Source organism: Corvus moneduloides, chromosome Z, assembly GCF_009650955.1.
Source record: "Corvus moneduloides isolate bCorMon1 chromosome Z, bCorMon1.pri, whole genome shotgun sequence".
Taxonomy (NCBI): Eukaryota; Metazoa; Chordata; class Aves; order Passeriformes; family Corvidae; genus Corvus; species Corvus moneduloides.
This window is the reverse complement of record NC_045511.1, coordinates 28,896,221-28,917,091: the sequence shown is the minus strand read 5'-3', so window position 1 is coordinate 28,917,091 and position 20,871 is coordinate 28,896,221. Positions and strand designations below refer to the sequence as shown.

The 20,871-nt window shown below is 39.0% G+C and overlaps 1 protein-coding gene across 7 annotated transcripts in view; it reads left to right on the top strand.

Annotated features, from left to right (window-relative positions):
- Positions 1-16,236, top strand: part of TDRD7 (tudor domain containing 7) — a 47,361-nt gene extending 31,125 nt beyond the window's left edge. For 5 of the 7 annotated variants that reach the window (XM_032096284.1, XM_032096287.1, XM_032096285.1 and 2 more), the window contains 11 exons: positions 2,736-3,316; positions 5,573-5,759; positions 7,302-7,413; positions 8,228-8,430; positions 8,574-8,708; positions 10,366-10,449; positions 10,613-10,747; positions 11,078-11,188; positions 12,620-13,110; positions 13,437-13,597; positions 15,751-16,222. In XM_032096284.1, coding sequence (XP_031952175.1) covers positions 2,736-3,316; positions 5,573-5,759; positions 7,302-7,413; positions 8,228-8,430; positions 8,574-8,708; positions 10,366-10,449; positions 10,613-10,747; positions 11,078-11,188; positions 12,620-13,110; positions 13,437-13,597; positions 15,751-15,971 — 2,421 coding nt within the window. In that variant the 3' untranslated portion in view covers positions 15,972-16,222. The other 2 variants (XM_032096289.1, XM_032096288.1) reach the window with 2 other exon arrangements.
- Positions 16,237-20,871: the final 4,635 nt, after the last annotated feature.

The following is a 20,871-nucleotide window of genomic DNA, read 5'->3' as shown; positions in this document are numbered from 1 at the left end:
CCCTTATGAACCTGTGCTGGCTGTGACAAATGACTATGTTGTCTTTCAGGTGTTTTTCAATACCTCCCAGAATAATAATGTACTTGCAGAGCTGGCCTGTCAGCCATACTAATGGGAAGTACCTTGAAGGCAAATCTATAAACTCAACAGGAAACCTGGTTGAGATATTTGTGCTAAAGAAAGGGTGGCTGTTTTGAAGTCCTACTCACAAGTGAAACCATTTGCTTGTTATTAAAAGTTTCTGTGGTGTTGTGTGGCCTTGCAGGTGACGTGATTCCTGGAGATGTTCTGTGCAGGGTCAGGATTTGGACAAGAATCACAGTGATTCTTGAGTTCCTTCTAAAGCAGGATATTCTATGGTTCTGTGATTCTAGTGATGTCAACCTGTGCTTATTTATACTGAAGTAATCTGAAATTATTTACTGAAATAGCATTTTGCTGTCTCTAAATGGTTTGCACCGTCAGCATATACAGCCTCTTCAAAACTGAACTTCAGTGCCTAGAAAACCCCAGAGCTATTATTGGAGTTAAGAGGCTTAAAGATCTCTGAGGATCTTCTCTGTCTTTAGTATGTAAGGGTTTATAGTCCTGTCAGCAAAAATTTATTCAGCTCTGTTGCAGCTCTGTTTAAAGAGCACTAGCCAAGAGAAGGGATGGATAAAGGTAGATCTCTGCATCCAGCTTTTTCCAGGATGAACTGCCATAAATTCCAACACAACCTTCTCAAACAAATTGTTTTCTTGATAATGTTAAGTATTTTCTGGAGCTAAAAGTTTCCTTGGCTAGTCATGTAAATGAATTCCTCAATCTTGTGCATGGACACATGGGAGGGACATTCTTACTGATTCCTCTCTATTTAGGATGTCATTATCTGCAAAGATGGCATGCTCTGATTTTTTTGTCTGTGTGACTTGATATACGTTGGTCTCCTGACTGTGTACCAAAGCCTTTGCAAGGCTTTGGTAGGTATTTTGTTTGGTTCTGTTTTTAACTGAGCTCCTTTCTTTGCCTGTGGTACAAAGAGCACAGTAAGATTCCTCATATCAGACGGTACAAATATAGGTGGTCTCTGTCAGGAATCATTGAAGGCATCTTTGGTCCTTCTAGATTTCACTGCCAGACATGTTTTATTGTCTCTTATATCAAGCTGACTAGCAGAGATGCCCAAGAACTTCGCTTTCTTATGTCTTACTCTTGCAGAAAGTATTCTATTTTGGTTTTTCACTGATAGAGAAGAATTTAGACATGCTACCAGGAATGTGTGAGGGTTCTCTAACATGGTTAATATTTTTTTATATCTATGAAAACCATTTCTTATGTGTCATGCTAGTATTCGTGGAAGCTGACCAAGACCTATTCCCAAGAACTGTTTCACAGCTCATTTTGGCACCAGCCTAGACAGTGTAATGCAGAGCAAGTGTATGGAAATGCACTTTCATAGTGCATTAACTCAGATCATCATGTGGCAATTTGGGCTGAATGTGATAAGGTGTATGTAGGACAAAATACGTGGTTCTAGACACAGCAAAGGCCACTTAAATGTTTTTTTGATGTATTGTAACTCTGTTTGTTTCTTGCTAATGTTATCCTGATAATTAGCGATATGTGCTACTCTTTCTCTGCAACGTAATACCTGAAGACTTGTTCATTATGCTTTGATTGTATTTTGCTAGGGCAGAGCTGCAAAGAATTACTTGGGCAGGGTTTATAAAGTTCTGATGGGTATGGACATCAGAAGTGTGGAGGTGAATGCTACCGCTGAGTAGTAGCAAGTAATTCAGCTGCTCCATGTTTTTTCATTGATCTGCTTTTGAAAATGACTTTGATTAGAGTTGTTTCCTCTGAGGAAGGAACTTCAAAATGGAGCTACATAAACCTTAATAACTTTCTTTATTGTTTTTGCTTTGGGACCAATGTGAAAACACTAAGACCTTTTGTTATCTCAATTTAACATAGATTCCTGCTAAGCTATGCTTAGATCAATCTAGGTTGAAACTGCAAAGCTTCAGGAAGCAGAATTTTATTGTGAGTTTGTGGCTACAGTTCTCAGACGGTCCTTTCAATGTTGTGACTTCAGACTATGTGATACCCTTATTCTTGAACTTAGCAAAGGGTGCGGACATAGGGTCTGGCAAAATACCTGGTTCTGCAGGAGGCTGGGGGCACGATTTAAAAGGGTCCGATCAATTTTATTATGAAATTTATTATGAAGAGAAATTTCTCCCTTAATTTCAGAACTTTGGTAAAGAAAAATCATTCTCTGAGCATGACAGCAGATAGCTTGCCTGACAGCACTCCCTGGCAAGTGTCCTCTTGTTTCTGAAATATAGAATCAAATCTCCTTTCCCTCAGTAAACTGAGACAGAAACTTTTGTTTATGATCTACTTACCTGTGGGTAAGATTGGGAGGGTTAATGTCCAAAAGATGTAAATTTGTGGGTGTCACCATCTTCTGGTCCTCCTAAGATGTACTTCTTTGGAAGCAAGTTCCAGTTGTATTGAAAAGATTAGATATTTGCCCATTACTGATGTAGTCATATGTGTTTTGTACCCTTCAAAACAGAGGAGGAAGCATTACAGGAAGTACTAACCTGTAGTAACTACCTCAAGCTTAGCTCCTTGTGGATGTTCTCTTCAAAGTCTGTATAAAATGCATGTTATAAAAGTGTAATTGGGAAGGCGATTTAGTCTTAGAGATGCAACCAATTATTGACTCTTATTTTTTGTTTTCCAAGGTGGAGAAAATACACAGAGGTGATCCGATGGATGGACTTCTTTATCCTGCTAAGAAAATACCACCAGTAGCAAAAAGTGATACTGAGCAAGAAAAGGCATCTCAGAATGTTACTTCATCAAAAGCAGACACTTTGTTAAAACCAAATATGGAGACCACACCTGCATCACTTAGCAGCGACTTAAAGGAGAAAGTTATTAGCATCCTGCTGAAGTATTCCAGTGGTCTTTGGGCTCATGCACTTCCCAAAGTGTACCAAGACACTTACCAAGTAAAATTTCCGGAAGATATTCTAAATAATCTAGAGTTGCTGTCAGATGTGTGTGTTGTGGACTATGTATCCGAAGTCCCCAGAAAGGCAATCCTCTATGCTAAACCCCAAAGATGCACTGATGAGAATCTGAATGTCACTGAGAAAGTCAAGAGGCATGATGGTGTGAAGGCCACAGCTGAACAGCAGTATGAAGAATCCAAGGACCAGTATCTAGAAAACGTAACTGTTCCTTCTCTAATCGTTCCATCGGAAGGATCTGTGTCCATCATGGTGTTAGACCTGAAAAACACTAATGAGGTCCTAATTAGGCAAGTTTCTATTTTAGAATCTACCTTTTTTGCTTTATTTACAAATCCATGTGCTCATATTGTGCAGGTCTGCCAGAAAAGAATAGATGAATAGGAGGTTTCAGGACTTCATGATTTACTTACTTTGCTAATGAAAATTAAGAATCCTTTTGTTTGTGTGTTTAAATTGAAATTTTCTGAAAATTTTTCCATCCTGAACTGATCGCTTATATCAGCTTTAGCTTGTCTGAGAATCAAGACAGATTTGACCTGCCATTGGAAGACTTTATAAATAATCCTACTACAACACAAAATGGTATTCAGATATTACTGTTGTGCTTATTAAAATATTTTACTTCTATAACTGATTTGCAGTACCTAGGCGTGACTTAATTGTGCTCAGATTCCACTTTTGGAAAGATGAGCTTTCATCCAGCAATAAACTACTAGTGTTTCTTGATTTGGTTCCTAATCAGCCCAGTCTTGGGGGACAGTGTAAGAAGTGGATTGTTACATTACATCTCTTACTTCCAGCCTGCTGTGCGTATGCGATTTAACTCTACAAAACTTCCTCCTTTTTCCTGTAGACTTTTTAGTTCTGGCATCATTTATAACTTACTGTACATGTGGAGCAACAGTTCTTAGCTTTCTAGTCTGTTATTTTAAGGAGGTTTCCACTAAGTATTTGGGATCAATGCTTTGAGTACCATGGATTAAAATACCGTATGATACTGGTTAGCTGAGGGTGGTGATGTAAAAATTCCTCTACAAAGCAGCAGTTCCCAAATTTTGAACCATGTTTCTTGGACAGTACTGAAGTTGCTCAATTTGTCAACTCTGTGTAGGTACATGATGATAATTAGTGGTTTCTTGGTCCTAGTTACAAAAATTACTACTTAGGGTTATCCATGTACTTCATGGGCAAGGTCATTATCCTGATACGATGAAACTAGACCTGAAGGGAATAGGGTTTTTTGCCATGACAAGAAAATGTTCAGGTAGATGTATAGGGAGGAAACAGTGCATGGGCTTTTCTTTTCTTACATGTCCTACCAGTGTCTTTCTGCTGACCTACACAAGAACTACACAGCAGCTGTTGGTTGATGTTGATTTATGCAGGACCAATAAAATCAAGATTCCTTTCAGTCTCAGGAGTGAAGCAATATCTCTTCACTTTCTTGGTATGTGGCTAAGTGGTTTTGGTCTGAAATCTTTCACCTGCAGTACTTAGGAAGGCAAAGCTGAAAGGTTTGGTGCTGTTTCTGTTTTGAGACATGGATCAATTCTCAAAGAGTTCTAATGTGGTCAGAATAAAAAGTGAGGTGATAGAAACACTCCTAGATACTTGCTAGGCATTCTCAACAGTGTTTGAAGGCAGAGATGATACACTAGGCACTGCAGTTGAATTCTCAGAAGAAATAATGAATAAAATAGTGAGTGAGGCAGGAAATTCTGAAAGATTCTTCTACTTTCTGTTGAGCTACTCCAACTGTCTATTAGGTATCTCTATGAAACAAATGTTAAAGAAACTTTTAAATAGCCCATATGTGACTGTCACCCCACTTTATCTCCATTACGAAGTAGATGAATGCTTGCACAGAAACAAAAAGCCTGTTTCTAGGAAAATCACAGTTCCCTGGAATGTGATCAGATTTAACATAACCTTTATAACAGAGTTACCATAGCATGTTATAGTACTGTATCTGCTCTGTTTCTGGGCATATAAACTAAACTGTGTGGTACAATTGAGGAGTATCACAGTCTCTATGATCAAGCTGAAACACTAGCTACTAATACAAATTTGTGGGTAAGTTTTCCTTTTGTCTGCTCTAATCTGACTTGTTTCTGAAGCGTTCAGAACTTCCCATTTGGATTTTTCAGAAAGTTTATATACTTGATGTAAGAAGACTTATGTAACACAAACAGCATTAGTATGAACCATTAGGTCAGCAGCCTAATATCAAGAAAAATCTGGGGTATGAGAGTAAACAGCACTTGGTTTAACAGCTAATTTTTAAAGATATTTTAGATGCTTTGGTTTGGATCAGCCTTAGTGAAAACCAGATTAAGATGGTGTTTGTTAGTGACAGAGTAACTTTTTTCTATAGGCCTGTTAATGGGAGAAGAGTTGGGATGCTAATGTCTTAGAAAATGTATATCATTTATTCATATATGCAAGTAAATGTTCTTATGGTTTTATTCAGCTTTTTTGAAGTTGCATCCCAACTCTTGTTATGTTTTGTTTTTTGTTTTCTGGTTTTTTGTAAAATATTGTAGGTATGTGGGCAAAGATTATTCTTCTGCCCAGGAACAAATGGAAGATGAAATGAAAGCGTACTACAGTCAGAACAGTACCTTGTCACCAGCTCAGTCTCTGAGTGTTGGGCAACTCGTTGCAGTACATGCTGAAGAAGATGCCTGGTTGCGTGCTCAGATAATTTCTCTAGAAGACAACAGAATAAAGGCAAGCAATTACCTCTTTTGGCACTTGGAAAAATAATTGAGACAAGCTTGTTTTTTAGATACACGGTCAATTCTTAAATGTGCTGCACTAGTATTCTTTCTTTTCTTGCCCTGAAAGTGCTTCTGTTTTCAGGTATATGAGAAATTAAGACCTTGTAGAAGTTGTGTGATTGACAGAATTAAATGGTCTTTCAGGGTTTTTTCCATAAATAGTTTGAGTTTGGGGGTTTTGGTTTTAAAAGGGGCTGGGCCCTATAGCACTTTGGTGCTGAAAATGTACCTTTGATAGGAGGCGTGGTTTGAGGGGAACATAGCAAGAGAAACGGAAGGACCACACTCATTTGCTCCTAGATCTTGTCTGAAGTCTTGTACTGAAGTATCTCTAACATGAACATAAATAGAAAGCAAAAAAGAAAGTATACTTTCCCCTTCCAGGCAGATACGGTGTTTTGGGAGTTATGTATGCATTTTAGTTAAACTGCATTGACGTTATTTAACTCTAAACTTTTCCTGTGCCAAACAGACTCTTCTTGCCATTGGCAGTGAAATTAGAACATACATTAGAAGTATAAAAAAAGTTTAGAACTTCTCAATTATTTCTTGTCTAGTCAACATTAATGAGACCTCTTTAACATTTTTGTTTCTTTCCCCAGTTAGGTCACTTTTTACCCAGCCCTACTTAGCATACTTTTAAAGTTGAACCATTTTATAAATACTGAAATAGCCTATGTATTAGAACTGAGTTTTTTCTGAAAATTAGTATGATACCCTTCAGCTGTGAGTTGGAGTGAGGTGTCAGAACTTGGTTTTGTGAAAGATTGTTGGGTTTAGAGAAGTGGCAAGAAAATTAGTGGTATGCTTGCCTCTAATTTCTCCCTAGTCAGAGCTATCAGCCAAAAGAAGGCTGCTGCTTTATTGCTGCTTTTTGCACTCTTTTTTGTCCTCTGTCAGAGTTCAGACCTCCTTTCAATATTTGCTGTGCAGACATTTTGCAGGGTAGAGTTCAGAAAAAATGTAGGAAGTCCCATCAAAGCCTTCTTTCTCTCACTTTTGCTCCAGTTACTTGCTGCCAATTAGCAGTTTCCATTCTAGTTTCCTGCATTGACTGTGGTATTTGTACCAAAGTAAAGACAAGCTTAAATCAAAATTATTCTCTTAATGCTGTAAAAACAATAGGCAAAATTTATAAGGGCACCTAAGTGGTATTTGACTTTTCAACACTTTCAAAACTTTATAAATAAAAATTGCAACTTTATTACCGTTCTTCATGTGGTTTGAGTTAATATATGCTGAATTCTTCCAGCACTGTTCTTATTTACGGTTGAGATTCTATAGAACAGTTGGAGAGGATGGTTTTACAGAGATCTTGAGAAGGAGGCTTTCCCTGAAAACATGAAAGTAATGGTACTAAACTGGCAAAAAGTAGTTTGTCTGTGGCTGCATAGAGAATGTGGTAACTGAGTACATTCTCCCTAGACTCAAGAAAACATACTTACAATTATATTCATGATCTTGTGCTTTTAAATCCCTTTTCCATTATCAGGTGTACTATGTTGATCACGGCTTCACTGAGTTCGTTGAAAGCAACAGTGTGTGCAGACTACAGAAACAGTTCAGATTGCTTCCTTTTCAAGCTGCAAAATGTAAACTAGCAGGTAAGAGAAAACCAGTGCTGACGGTACACGTGCTTACTGCTATGCTTACCGTTGGCACAGCTTATGGATTGAAGCCTCTGCAAGCCTGGAAGTTCTGATCCTTGTTTGTAACAGTTCTGTATGTGTATGATAGATTTTGTTCAGCACAGCTAGTCTAAGCAGACATGGATATGCATGGAAAGAAGGAAGGAAGAAAGGATGTGAAGAAGAGTTTTACAGAGAATGCTTGATATTAGAAGACAATTATATCCTGTATTTCTGTAATGGAGCTTAATTGTTCCTGTACTTAACATGGATGTCTTTGTCCCTTTAATATATGTGAGCCTAAAGAAATAAAAGGAAACATTTACTGTTGTGTGAAGCAATGTACACTAGCAAAACATGTTTTTCCATAAATGAGGTACATCTGTTGTGGCCAGATGAGGCAATATTTCTAAATATGAGCCAATTTAATTATTTTGAAGTGATCCTTCCCCTTTCAGTACTTGCATACTTGCAGACTTCCTAGACTCTTCTGGAATTTATTTACCTTTCTAAAATTGTAGGCCTTTTTAACTTTTTAAAAATACTAAATTTTAAATATGTGAAATTGCTGTGAATGAGCTTGGCTTTTTTTTGTTTGGTTGTTTTTTTAATACTTGGATGCATTCAATTTTCGACTGTTTTTCTGGTTTTGAAGAGGTCTTTTTCTTTTCTATTCTGCCCTGCCCCCAAAGATGGCTTTCTTTGATAAAAAGGTAGAAATAAAGTAGATTGCAAGTAGTAGGGGTGCAGTACAGCTTCTGTACACAAAAAGGTACGGTGTGTCTTACAGGACTGGAAGCCTTTTGTGATGATCCTGTCCTAGTAAAGGCTGTGGAATCACAGACATGCTTCAAGATATTTGCTGTGGAAATACTGGAAAAGAGTGATATTCCTCTTCTCGTTCTCTATGACACTTCTGGAGAAGATGATATCAATATCAATGCTACTTGTCTGAAGACATTGTATGACAAGTCCCTTGAACTGCACCTACAGGTACTATTGTCTTGTTTCCCCCTTAATCTTTAAAAATCATAGACTGCTGAGGTCTTAGATGGACAAAAAACAGTACTCAGAAATTTGCTAAGTTCTGTGTGGTTTTTTTTTCCCCCTTTCTTGTCAAACTCTTACTGTTGCAGGTAGATGCACTGTATACCAATGTCAGAGTAACCAGTGTTTTCTCTGATGGGAGCCTGTACTGCCAAGTGCCATCCAAAGGCTTGTCTAGACTTTCTGAAATACTGCAGAAACTAGAAGACTACTTTCTTTACAAGGTAAGTTCTGTGGTGAAGTCCTGAAACATTTCTCCAGAGAGTACCAATAATTTTCCTTGCACGTAAGTTCAAGTTTCTGTGGTAGCCATAGACTATTCAAAAAGGCTAAAAATTCTCTTTCTAGTTTGGGGCTTTTGGGGTGCATCTTTCAGTGTGAAAAGTGTCTTTTGATGCTTCATTTTTCACAAGCATTCTCTAAGGCTTCAGTACCTATGTACAGCTTTCCTGGAGTAGTTAGAATAGTGACAATATGGCTCTCAATGGGAAGCTTCCCATAATAACTGCATGAGATTGGTATAAAGCCTGTGGAGATACTGCCATTTTTTTTTCTGGAAATTTTACATTATGAACTTGAGGTACATAAACAGCTACATCTGTATAAAGTGGCAATAAAAGCAGTGTAATCAAGGTCTGTTCTTCTTCACATGGCTTTTTTGGAGATTCAGTGGCTTTGATCTGATACATCTGATTCTGCATATCTTGTTCTTGCATCTTTAGCTTTTGAATGTGGTGGCTAGTATCAACATCCAAGTGATCTATAGGAGACATTTTGAAAAGTCTTAAGTTGCTTTAAAATAAGCACGTGGCAGAGAAGTCTGACATTCCACCAGCCATTTAGAGATGCAACAATCCTTATTAGACTCAAGAGAATTTAGGCCAAAGAGAAGAAATCCTAAGAGAATCTAATTTGTAAGAACGAAGATAATCAATTTTTTAATTCAGCTGTGCCTGACACAATCAAATCATGCAATGCAGATCCTTGGGGGTCCTGTTAGAACTGCTGCTTGTGCAACTACTCTGTCAAAGTGTTTTAGGTATAGAAGTTGAGCTTTAGACCTGTTCTCAGACCATCTGGAAATGTTTTATACTGAACATATTTAATTCATCAGAATTCAGTTTCAAGCAAGCTAAACACTGAAAGTAAGTATATAAACCCTAAAATATTTAGCAACACAAAGGAAGGCAGCCATGTCGGCATTTCAAGAGTTGGTATTTGTTGGAGACAGTACTTGTTAGTTTCTTGCTGCTATCAAGGAAAGAGACTGTTCTTCAGATTTCTTTTAATATCAGGCTTTGCAGCTTATCTGGAGGGTTTAAATTCATTTTGCCTGAGAATTTAAACCAAGTAAGGTGTTGACTGTTCTTCAAATGAAGTTTCTCCATGCTTTTTATAGTGTAGCTGTTGTCTTGTTATGTTATTTAGGATTATCATGGTGACTGTCACCCCCATGAAACTTCCATTTGAGTCAGCAGTAAATTTGGTTTGCTACATATCTCAAGAAACTATATGTTCTAGAATATAAGCTAGGAGCTTCTTCACTTGTCTGTCATAGCTCTTAACTGCTCTTGCTTTTCCAATCAAATAATTGTTGGTGATTTCCTAGTCTGTTTCCAAATGTGGCTTTTTAACTCTGGCACTTTGTATTCTCTCAATTTCCCTGTAAGATACAGATCTTGGAATTAAAAGATTTACCAAGTGGGGAAGCTTAAAGCAATGTGATAAGAAGTGCTTCTAAAGCTGGAAAGATACTTTTTATTTGAAACAGAGCTTTTGTTTCTCAGTACTGTTTATGCCATGTGTTGGTTTTGAAATGTTTAGTTGAGTGCCTGATAGTAATAGCTTTTTGCTTTTTGACTCCTGTTTTTGTTTTTGCAGCAAACATCTGAGTTCAATGTATTGGCACCTTTCTGTGGCAAAATCTGCTTGTTTCCTTCCAAAGGAAAATGGGCACGTGTAGAGGTAAGAAGTATTCAAAAAGCACCTACAGTTTGCCCACATAGAAATGTCTCTTCTTTTTTTCAACTCAATCTGAATGTTTAAGTTCCATTAAATATTTTATAATTCGTGTGTGTCACTATTGGGCTTTTAACCTCAAAATTATGCTCTTGCTTTCTTCTTTCAGATAAAAATAATTCACACTAGACGGGCACTTGATGTGAAGTTTATGGATATTGGAACAGTTGCAACTGTAAAAGTATCAGAGCTCAAAGAAATCCCACCACAGTTCCTGAGAGAAGTAATTGCAATACCTCCTCAGGTATGAAGACATGTTAAAGTTAACCTGTATTTGATCTCTTGGCAGTGTTTTTAGTGCTGCTACTTCAAGGTTTATGTAATGAAATTCTGTTTTGTTTCATAGCATTCAATATTGCAGTGTATTTCATTGTGCATCTTTGCCTAAAATAAATCACAGTGTAGCCCTGTGAGTTGGTGGATGTTGTGTATGTGTCGTGGTACTGGATTTGCATTTTGCTCTTTCTGTTTGTCATACATGATTGACTCTGTCAGCATTATTCTCTGAATTGGAACTTATGGACCAGCTTTCGTATTACTAAATTATACCTTGTACACTTAATTCTGTTCTTAGGCTTTAAAATGCTGTCTGGCAGATCTGCCTCCTAACACTGGCATGTGGACTCCAGATGCTGTACTGTGGCTGAGAGATGCTGTAACAAATTGTCCTGAATTTAGCATGAAGGTAAATACTCAAAATGCCTATGAGACCTGAAATCATATAGGCATGTGAAAAGAGTATTGGAAGAACAACTTTAAGAGCTCAACAACTCATCAAATTGATTTTTGTTATAGAAATGTAAAAGTTTGTAACCAGCTATGGGACATAAATGCTATACAAAGTTTTTTCCTTAGGAAATTTGTCATAAAACTTACTTGCTTAAGCCTGTTAGAATTTTCTCTTTCCCCCTCTGCTGTGAATTTAGCAACTTTCACAGCAGTTTCTCACATTTTGCTGTCCAAGTCCAAATATGCAGCTAGAGTTATTTTGCCATTGATAAGAAAGAAACACCGTTGTTCATTTTTCAACACATAAAAATATGCAACTTCTGAGTTAATCTTGAATTGCTTTTATGCCTCTTGTGAGCAAAGCTGCTTCTCCTTCTAGTCTTTGAAAGCAGTTTTATTTTTTGTTTGCTTTTTCTAATCGAGTTTGTTTTAGTATATGCTTTATATACTTAAAATTTCTCTTATCTTTGAGATAAAATTATTTCCATTTGCAATGTATCCTAGCCAGTTTAACTAACTGAAAATACTCTCCTAAAGGAAATCTGTTACTAACTACAGATTAAACAAAGATTATTTCCTCTTAACATTTCGATTCCAGATACTGTCAGCAGACACTTTGAAAAAGTGTTTTGTAGCTTTTCTTAACCTTTTTGCTTGCTGTAGTCCAAACCTGAAGTCTGAGACTTACACCTGTAGTACCTGGTTTTTCTAGACACCCTCTTCCAAGACAGTTTGAGTTGGGTGCTAATTTTTGCTGTATTAAAAAACAGACAGCAGATGTATGTATGCTTTAATTGCAGAAAGTTTTTATTCCTGGCTAGGAACATCAACAGAAGAATCACTAAAGGAATGTTGCATACTTTGTCAAATTAAAATTTAAGTGCTTTACTACTACTAATGTTAGCATATCTGATGTTAAATACGAAATATTTTTATGTCAATGCTTGAAAATTACACATGATAGAAACCTGGAAACATTTTTCGTCTTTTTTTTTCATCTAATTTAGCAGGCCTCATTTTCCATAGTGACAGGAAGATACTTTAAAGGATTAGGTGTTATTATTTAATAGTTGTCTACGTGTTTGTGGACTACTGTTCTTCTGAAAACTAGAAATTGTACACAGAGTATTGAGATTGAACCTGTTGGATGGAACAATTCAAGTTTTGTATTTGCTTTATATTAGTAGAATAGCTGCAGGTGCTTTTTATCTTTTTATCTGCTGTGAATGGCTTATTACCCACAACTTCATTAATGTCTTTGGGAGAACACTGAAAATGTTTCTGTGCATAAATGCAGTGAACTGTTGCTGCTTTAGTCTTCTGTACAAAATCAGATGTGCCTTTAATAGTTACTAACTGGATGTTAAACTGGTTTTTGTGTTCCAAGGTGATTAAACAGGATGCTTCAAAGGGAATTGCTCACATTTACTTGTTTGCTCCAGAGAATTTCCCAGACATGGATCGTAGCATCAACAAACAGATCAAAAATGCAGACTTGTGGAAACATCAGAAAGATGTTTTCTTGAGTGTGACACCCAGTGGGACTAGCTCCACAAAAGCTATAAGTGATGCTGTTTCAGCTCTACAGTTGTCTAGTGGGAAGCTGGAGAAGAGTTTCCCTGATTCAGCCAGAGAGCCGGGCAGTGCAGTGTCCACCACTGATATGCCTCCTCCTCTACCCTTGCCAAAGCCCGGTGACCTCATGGATATCTATGTCTCGGTGGCCTGCCACCCTGGTCATTTCATCGTCCAGCCTTGGAATGAGCTAAACAATCTGTACACCCTAATGGAAGAAATGATCTTGTACTACAGCAGGGCAGAAGAGAAGCCTGTGAACATTGAAAAAAACAAGCTGTATGCAGCTAAAATTGGAGATGAGTAAGTAGATGCTTAAATTACTTAAAATCTTTAAAAGCAAGCTTAACTCTGCTAAGCTAGGAAAGCCTAGCTTTGCTTAGTCCGCATTGTTAACAACATAGCAGATGTCCAATGATATCTCAGAGATTAAGGGAGTAAATGAGGTTGCAGTCTCTTCATGCTTCCAGATTGTAGCTGGGATAGTTTACTTTTATTCAGCAAAATCCAGATCTGGGAAGCCTGAGACATGTTGGTTAAGATCTTTTGGTTGTGCATTATTTTTCTGGTGTGTTGACAGTGTATGAATATGAATTCAAATTATCTATTCTTGTTCTCCCCCCTTTTAGGTGGTACAGGGTCATAATAAAAGGAATTCTTAGAAATGGGTTTTTGTCAGTGTATGAGCTGGACTATGGCAAACATGAGTTTGTGAGCATACGGAAAGTACAGCCACTCCTGAATACATTTAGAAGACTGCCTTTCCAAGCTATCACAGCTCAGCTTGCAGGTAGGTATCAAGCATTTGCAATTGTTTTGGTTAAAGTCTTACATCAGTGGGCATACGAGATGAACAGAAATGTGAACTGAACAAAGTCAAATGTTATGTAATTGGGTATTTTCTACATGTTTATGTCATCAAAGTAGCTCTGCTTTTATTCTTGGCATAGGTGGTGATGATTCTGTTTCATTACTTTTGTTTGTTTAATTTAATGCAGCACTTTAAGTTACAATCTTTGAGAATGAAGACTGCTTAAACTTTCCCAGCAGCTACTTTTCATTGTCATAAAATTTATCATTTAGTATGTGTGATATCTACTGTGCAAAAGACACAGGGAAATAAAAACTAAGTGTTTTTTGGATCCTTTAACATAACCAATTACCAAGTGTGAAAGTTATGATGTGTCTGTTGATAAGAACCTAATGTTCTGATTATCATAGTTTACATAAAGTTAGGAACCTAGATGCTGAATTTCTACAGAATTTTTTCATATATACCTTGACTGTACTGTAATTTACAGTTCATATTTGGTATCCAGAGTTGCCTGAAATTGTTAGTTTTCTCAAAGAAACAAAAAACTCCACAAGGGAATGGGGCTTTCAATAAGCTTATGTAAGATAATTTCCTTGAGAACATGGGGCATAGAGAGTGTGCATACATCTGAGAGAATTTAAAAAATAAAACTTGAACTCTCCTTGCTATCTTTTCTTTCCTTTCAGAATTTTTCCTTCATTTCTGCGTTGCGTTCAGATGTACGTGTCTCAGCTGCTGCTTTCTGATGCTGTTTGGTCAGCACTGGTCTAGATTTCAGTCACAGAATATGCTTGTTGGAAGTGACAGGCTACAGAGTTAGTGCTCTGTGCCTTCTGTGGATCTGCTTTCCTGCATAGCCTCAGTGTGACCTTGGGGATTGCTTTAAACTGGTGATGGGTGATGGATGGATGTGCTGCCGACAGGCTGGGGTCCTCTGAGTGCAGTGCTGTAATGTGGCTGATTTCTAGCTGTGGCTGTCTTCTGGAGTAGTACAGGATCACGCTCAGCAAGCCTGCAAGTCATCCACTTTTCCTGCTTCACTGAGTCTCCCAAGTAGCTAGTTGTTGCCTCTGAGATGCTTGTATTGTCAAAGCAGGCCAGCTGAGCCTGGAAGATCAGTAACTATTGTCCTGCTATTCTTCCACTTTTTTCTCTCTGTTTTCGTGTCTCATGCCTCTTAGTCTCTGATCTGTTTCCTTGTAAAATCCCATTTGCTTCCACAATAGCCTTTCCTAGCATTAATTACCCTTTCTTAAGTGTTGACTAACTGTTGGGTTTTAATTCCTTCTGTAATCTGCAGGCAGCTGTGTTCCTGTGTTGCCCTATCTGTGGCAAGCTGCTGCTAATAGTAGAAGCAAAGTACTGTCATTTTGCTGTTCGGCTTCTACTATCCATAAAGTGGCTTTTGGGTACTCCTGCATGATATTCGAGCCCCTGTGTCTAGATGCTGTACACCAGCATGGTCTGGGGAATTGAATCCCAAGTCTGCAGGAGCCACTTATTTCTAGGTGGATTACAGCCATATTCAAAAACCCATTTGGGTTCCAGCAGACTTGACTTTGTGGGATGCTGCTCTGAAAAAAATAAGAGCAGTTGTGAGGCATTTAGGCATAATTTCTTTTTGTTTCTGCCATCTGTATGTCTAGTTTGGGACTTGAAGGTTTGGCAGGTGTTCCAGTAACTGATGCTGCTTTGAGATGAAGAAAACTCAATCTTAAAGCAAGGCCCCCAGGACAAGTAATTTCAGCATCCTCAGGCTGAAGACAAAGAAAGTTTGTTTTGAAAGGATCTGTAGTTTCTTTTTTGTAGTAGTTCCTGATAAGCCCTGGTCATGCAAGGCAGCTAATATTCTCTGAATGGCTCAGTGAGTCAGTGCTATTGCCTTTCACTTCTGCAAACATATCCGTATCTTTAGACTTCAAGAAAAAATAAATGTCTTAGTCTGTGTAATAATTAAGCTTTTTTGTGTGGGAGATGAGTGAGCTTGTGTTTCTCTTCTAGATTTAAGTTGCATTCATTAGCACTTTAAAATCTGTTTTCTCAAGTATTTAAACTCACACCACTTCTTTATAAACTTAGATTGGTCTAGTCTATAAATGACCTTCTGTTTTGCTTTACATTTGTCCTAGGAGTGAAAAGCCAGCAGTGGTCAGAAGAGGCATCAATAGTGTTTCGGAATCTTGTAGAGAAGAAACCTTTTGTGGCACAGATACAGGCAGTTAATGACAGCACTAACTCTTGGGATCGAAAAATAGTGACTTTTCTCGTGGACACATCTCTTCCACATATTGATACATGGATTCATGATTTTGTGTCTCAAAGTCTTGTGGAATTTTCAAAGGGTGATTAATCATCACTTCTGAAATGTAGCAGCTTAGCAATAAAATAAGTAACAGGCTTTGAAGATAAATATAACTACTACATGGCCTTGAAGATATAATGGGGATAAAATTGAAAAATTTGTGTTTGTTTAACAAGTTTGAGTACTGTTGACTTCAGCTGACTTTCTGAAAATTTTCACGTTGTTTACGATTGTAATGCTAGAATATTTGAGTTAAATTATTTTAAAAGTTATTTATCAATAAAACTGTTCAATTTCGTTCTTGTGATCATTACCTAATTTTGGAGGGCTTTTTATCTCATCGCTATTACTCAGAGCCATTACAGGGTACTCCTTCCTTTAACAAGTGTTTTTTATTGCTGACTTTTTTTGTCAGAGATGTGCATAGTTGTCGAGTTCTTCCCTCTTCCTTAACTTGGTACGCTTTGAATAGTGCCTTGCTTGGAATACTGCATTTGCAGGGCTGAGTATTCACAGAAGGGTCTGCACTTTGTGTGCTTACTGCTCTGTTTGCTGTTCTTTAGCAGGGATACCACTTCCCTGAATTCTCCACTCCCCTCCTCACCCCACCCCCCTGACCAGCTGCTGAATTCAAAGCATTCCTTTCCCTCTTTTTCATAGCTTGTTTTCATGTATGCTTCTGAGAAACTTCAGAGGATTTCTGCTCCCTGGAGACAGGAAAAAGCAGTGTGCTATAAGCATGCGGATGGGTGCTTATAGTCCTCTGAATGCAGTATTTTTGGCCTACTTTAGAACCTACTTTATTTTTGGCATTAGAAATATTTAGAGGAGGTGTAGACATGATTATATTTCATAGTCTGCTCTCTCAATTTGAATTTGCTTGCCATAGTCCCTCTAGATTGTTAAACACAATATTAAAGCTTTACACGACGAATACCAGCAACGGGATTTTCTTCTGCAAGGCTGTGTAGTATTTCTAGTAGTACACAAGCCAAGCTAAGAAATTCTGCTATAATGCTGTTGGCAGGAGTACAGGAGACTGGACAGAAAGGGAAACAAGACTGAAAAGTGCTGTGCATGTGTAACTGTAGGGTGGGAGAGAGAAAGTGCATACAAATACTCTGAGCAAACGAGCTGTTTCAGCCTGTAGGACTTAGATTTGCACTCTCTTAGTCTAATTCTGGTGGTGTTCTGGAGAAGGTCTGAGCTAAGCAGCAAGGAGTCCTCTTGGAAGTGTGGTGCGTTTCACTGGGTATAGTAGAGCCCTCATGATTAGAGTGGGCAGTGATAAACTAGCAAACTGCTATTCTAATGCAAATTGCTACTTAACACGGTCCTCTCCATATTTAGGCATGCTGAGGCTGAGACTCTTAAGTGTACTTTAGAGAGAGGTAGTATTAACAATAAAGATAGTAATAGTTTTCCATATTAATCAACTTCTTCAGCTGCCATGGCAGGGAAGGTGAAGAATGCAAGTGAAGGAATCCATGTGGTGATGAACTACCGTAAGATACACTTCCTTGCAAAGTTTCCCTGTGTAGGATGGGTTCTGAGTCTGAAACTGAATGATGTAGGACAGTAGAATGAGACAAGCACTCCCCTGAGCTCCTGAAGAGAGTTTTCCTGTGTGTCTAAGACTATATCTCACTTTCACAATCATGCAGGCTGATGGCTACAAGCCATTTTCATGGCAATAGAGAGTTTTGCTGGAACTATTTTGAAGTTTGGTTTCATGAGAAATACCTGTGCTGTGTTTGCATCCTTTAAGGCTTAGGGATCTGCTCTTTTCCAGAAGTTTACTTGCACCTATGTACTGATGAGGCAGCGTTTGAGACTCTTTACTTGTAGTATTAAAGAGCCTAGCAGATGTTCAAGAGACTCAAGATGTTTTCCAACCTTGTCTGCCCCTTCTGAAATAATGCCTCACCCTCTCCTTGGTTGTTGGTGGCTAAAAAACACAGGTCAGAAGCAAGGACACATTCCTACAGTCCCACACATTTGCACAGTACTGGAGTTCATAGAGGCTGCTTTGTATGTTGGTAAAACAGAGTGCTAACTAATCAGCAAACCCACAGGCACCACTGTCCAGGTGGTGAATTGTTTTGTGCATGCATGAAGCATACACCCAACCCAAAGTTACTGACATGATGCTGCATTCTATTCATACCTGTATCCAGGGGGGCTGCACTGATATGTCCCTCCATCTTCATTCCCAGGATACAGTACCACCCCTGCCTTCAGTAGCTCCACTACTAGTCCATTACAGTACAGGTCTGCTGTCTCCTTGTGCAGAACTAGGATTTTATGCCTGCTTTTAGTGTTACTCTCCTACTCCACGTAAGATCCCGTCATACATTTATTTGCTAATTGACCTGCTAGTGCTCTTTGAGACATCTCATGCTCTGCCTCACAAAATGTGCAGAGCATGTGGGGCATACATAGTATTGAACACTTTTGAGTTTAAGTTTCCAAGCCATGAAATAGCATAATGAATAGTTAGTTAGTCTGCTGTCCCTAGGAGGTACTAGACACGCTAGCTCTGTGGAAGCTGTTAATGCACACAGAATACTGTGTAGTTCTTAACTTCACTTTTTCAGCAGTCGGTGTTGCAGGGTGGTTGTGAACGGTTTCTCTGCTTTCACGAATGCATGGCACTTCACTGGGGCTGCTTCCACGGCCCATGTCTGAATCAGGCAGGTGGTGGAGTTATGTTCCATTCTGACAGCTATTAGAAAGGCCTCCAGTAGAACACTACATGCGGTTCTGGGCACTGCCCTCCAGGAAAGACATGGATTAATCACAGAGAATCTAGATGAAAGCAACAACAATGTCTAGAAAGTCTGGTTTAAATAGCAGGATTTGCAGTTGGTCTGGATGGAAGAAGGATAAGGAGGGGAACACTTTCAGAAGTTTTCACTGATAACTGTTTTTATATGTAGATAAAATAAGGCATGTAAAAGCTTTAGTTGCAGGAAGAAAGGGGCACAGCCAGGGAATTCACTGGAACTCCAGTTTCACTTTAAATGCCAAAACCATGCAGGATGTATCTGCAGAAGCCCAGCTGATCATCCCTTGGAATGTGGATATGGAATGTGTAGTTCTTAGGACCGCACCCAGGATAACTTACAACCAGAAAAAGAGAATGCAGCTTTGTTAGACATGTTTTGTGGATCATTGTGAATTTTATAAAATGGAAAATGATCATTGATAACTAGAGAAAAGAGATGACACTGTAATCACTAAAACAAACAAAGCAGGTCTCTTACTTTCCCAGGGCTGTGAACAATGAGCACTTTCAAACCACCTCTGTTCTGTTTATTCCATCTCAGCTGGTTTTTGTTAAGTTGACAAAGTTCAAGTTTACCTGTTTTCATCTCCCAGTGTGTTCACTCCAGGTCATTTTGAGGAGCTCTTGTTTCATCAGAGAAACATGAGAACCCTCTTTGCTATCTCAAAATGAATTCCTATCTCTAGGTTTTCCAATCCTGGACTCCTCTTCCCCCATTTGGGAAGACTTTTGTTGCAAAGATCTTTTGTCTCACCATACTCCTCCTTTGTCCTCACAGCTGTACATCAGGCAAACCTTTGAGAGCCTGGATTCTCATGTGCTGACTGTGTTAGACAAGAAAAGTGAAGAAAAATCATGCAATGAAAAAAACATCACTTTAAACCTTCATAAAGCCTGAAAGCTTTCTTTTGTGGTTTTTTGTTCTTTGCTGATGTTTTCAGATTGGACTGGAATTCTTAAACAGGAGAATTGCCCTGCTCTGTGAACTTAGAGCTTGGCTAGGACAAGAGGAGCTTGTGACCTGAGTGGACATTCTTCATGCATGCCTAGCCACTTCCTTGAGGGCCATGGTGTAATCGGGGTTAGTGAAACTTGGTGTCTCATGAAAAGTACTACACTGTACATTACATGCAACATTCATCACTGCAGTGTGTCATGGCAAACACTGAGAACTACCACTGATGCAGTGAAAGCAAGTGTGCTGAGAAGGCATCTTGCCTGATGGAGACAGGCTGAGTGCATTCTAAGGGGACCAAGACACCTTGGATGAGGTTCTGGTGCCCACAAAGCTACATCTGACAACAGCCAGATGGCATTAAAAAAAGTGGATCATATGTATCTCCGAGTGCAAAACCAATGTGGGCTTCTAGGGAAGCTCGGTGGTGCCAGTGGATTGCTTCCTGAGCTGCTCCCAGCTTGCACACCCTGGAGAAAGGTATTTGGTAAACAGGTGGCATAGAAATTGGCATCCAGGTTTGTCTGATCTTGTACCTGTCAGGCTTCTTCAGCCTGAAGAAACTGAGGCATTTGGGTGAATTGGGTGGTTCCAAGTGCCTTTTTCTCTCCTGCCAGCAGCTGGGATGATGCCAGTGACTTGGGCCGTAATCCTGCTCACCTCAATGAGACATGCACTGAATCCAGTGCTTGGCACGGCCCTCATTTTTATCCTTCATTTGCCCTAGCCATGAGGAGTATTTCAGATCTAACTGCAGATCTTCCTCCAAACGCCACAGGATGTAGAATTTCAGTACCAGCCAAAAAGAGGCCAAGTACCATCTCATGGCAGCTGGGGGCATTTTCAGATGAAGGTCATCTGACCACCAGGTCAGGGAAGTATGGGACTGGAGAAGCATTCAGATGCACTGGCCACCTCTGGTAAACCTGGGGCCCTTTCCAGTCTTGGCTTGTGGCTGCTGGTGGAGACCAGACGACAGAGGTAAGGAGGAGCTTGGGGCTGACACTTCGTGAGAGATTTGGTAAAAAATTATTAAAGGACAAATCCATGGGGCTTTAAACTGACTCAAAGGTGACGTAGGGGAAAGATTTGGCAGCAGTGTTAAAACTTGATACCACAAGACTGGAAGGCAGCTCTCCTGGGCTGATTGCAGACTTGGAGCAGCTCTAGCGGCTGTCACTGGATGTATAGGGCAAATTGACACG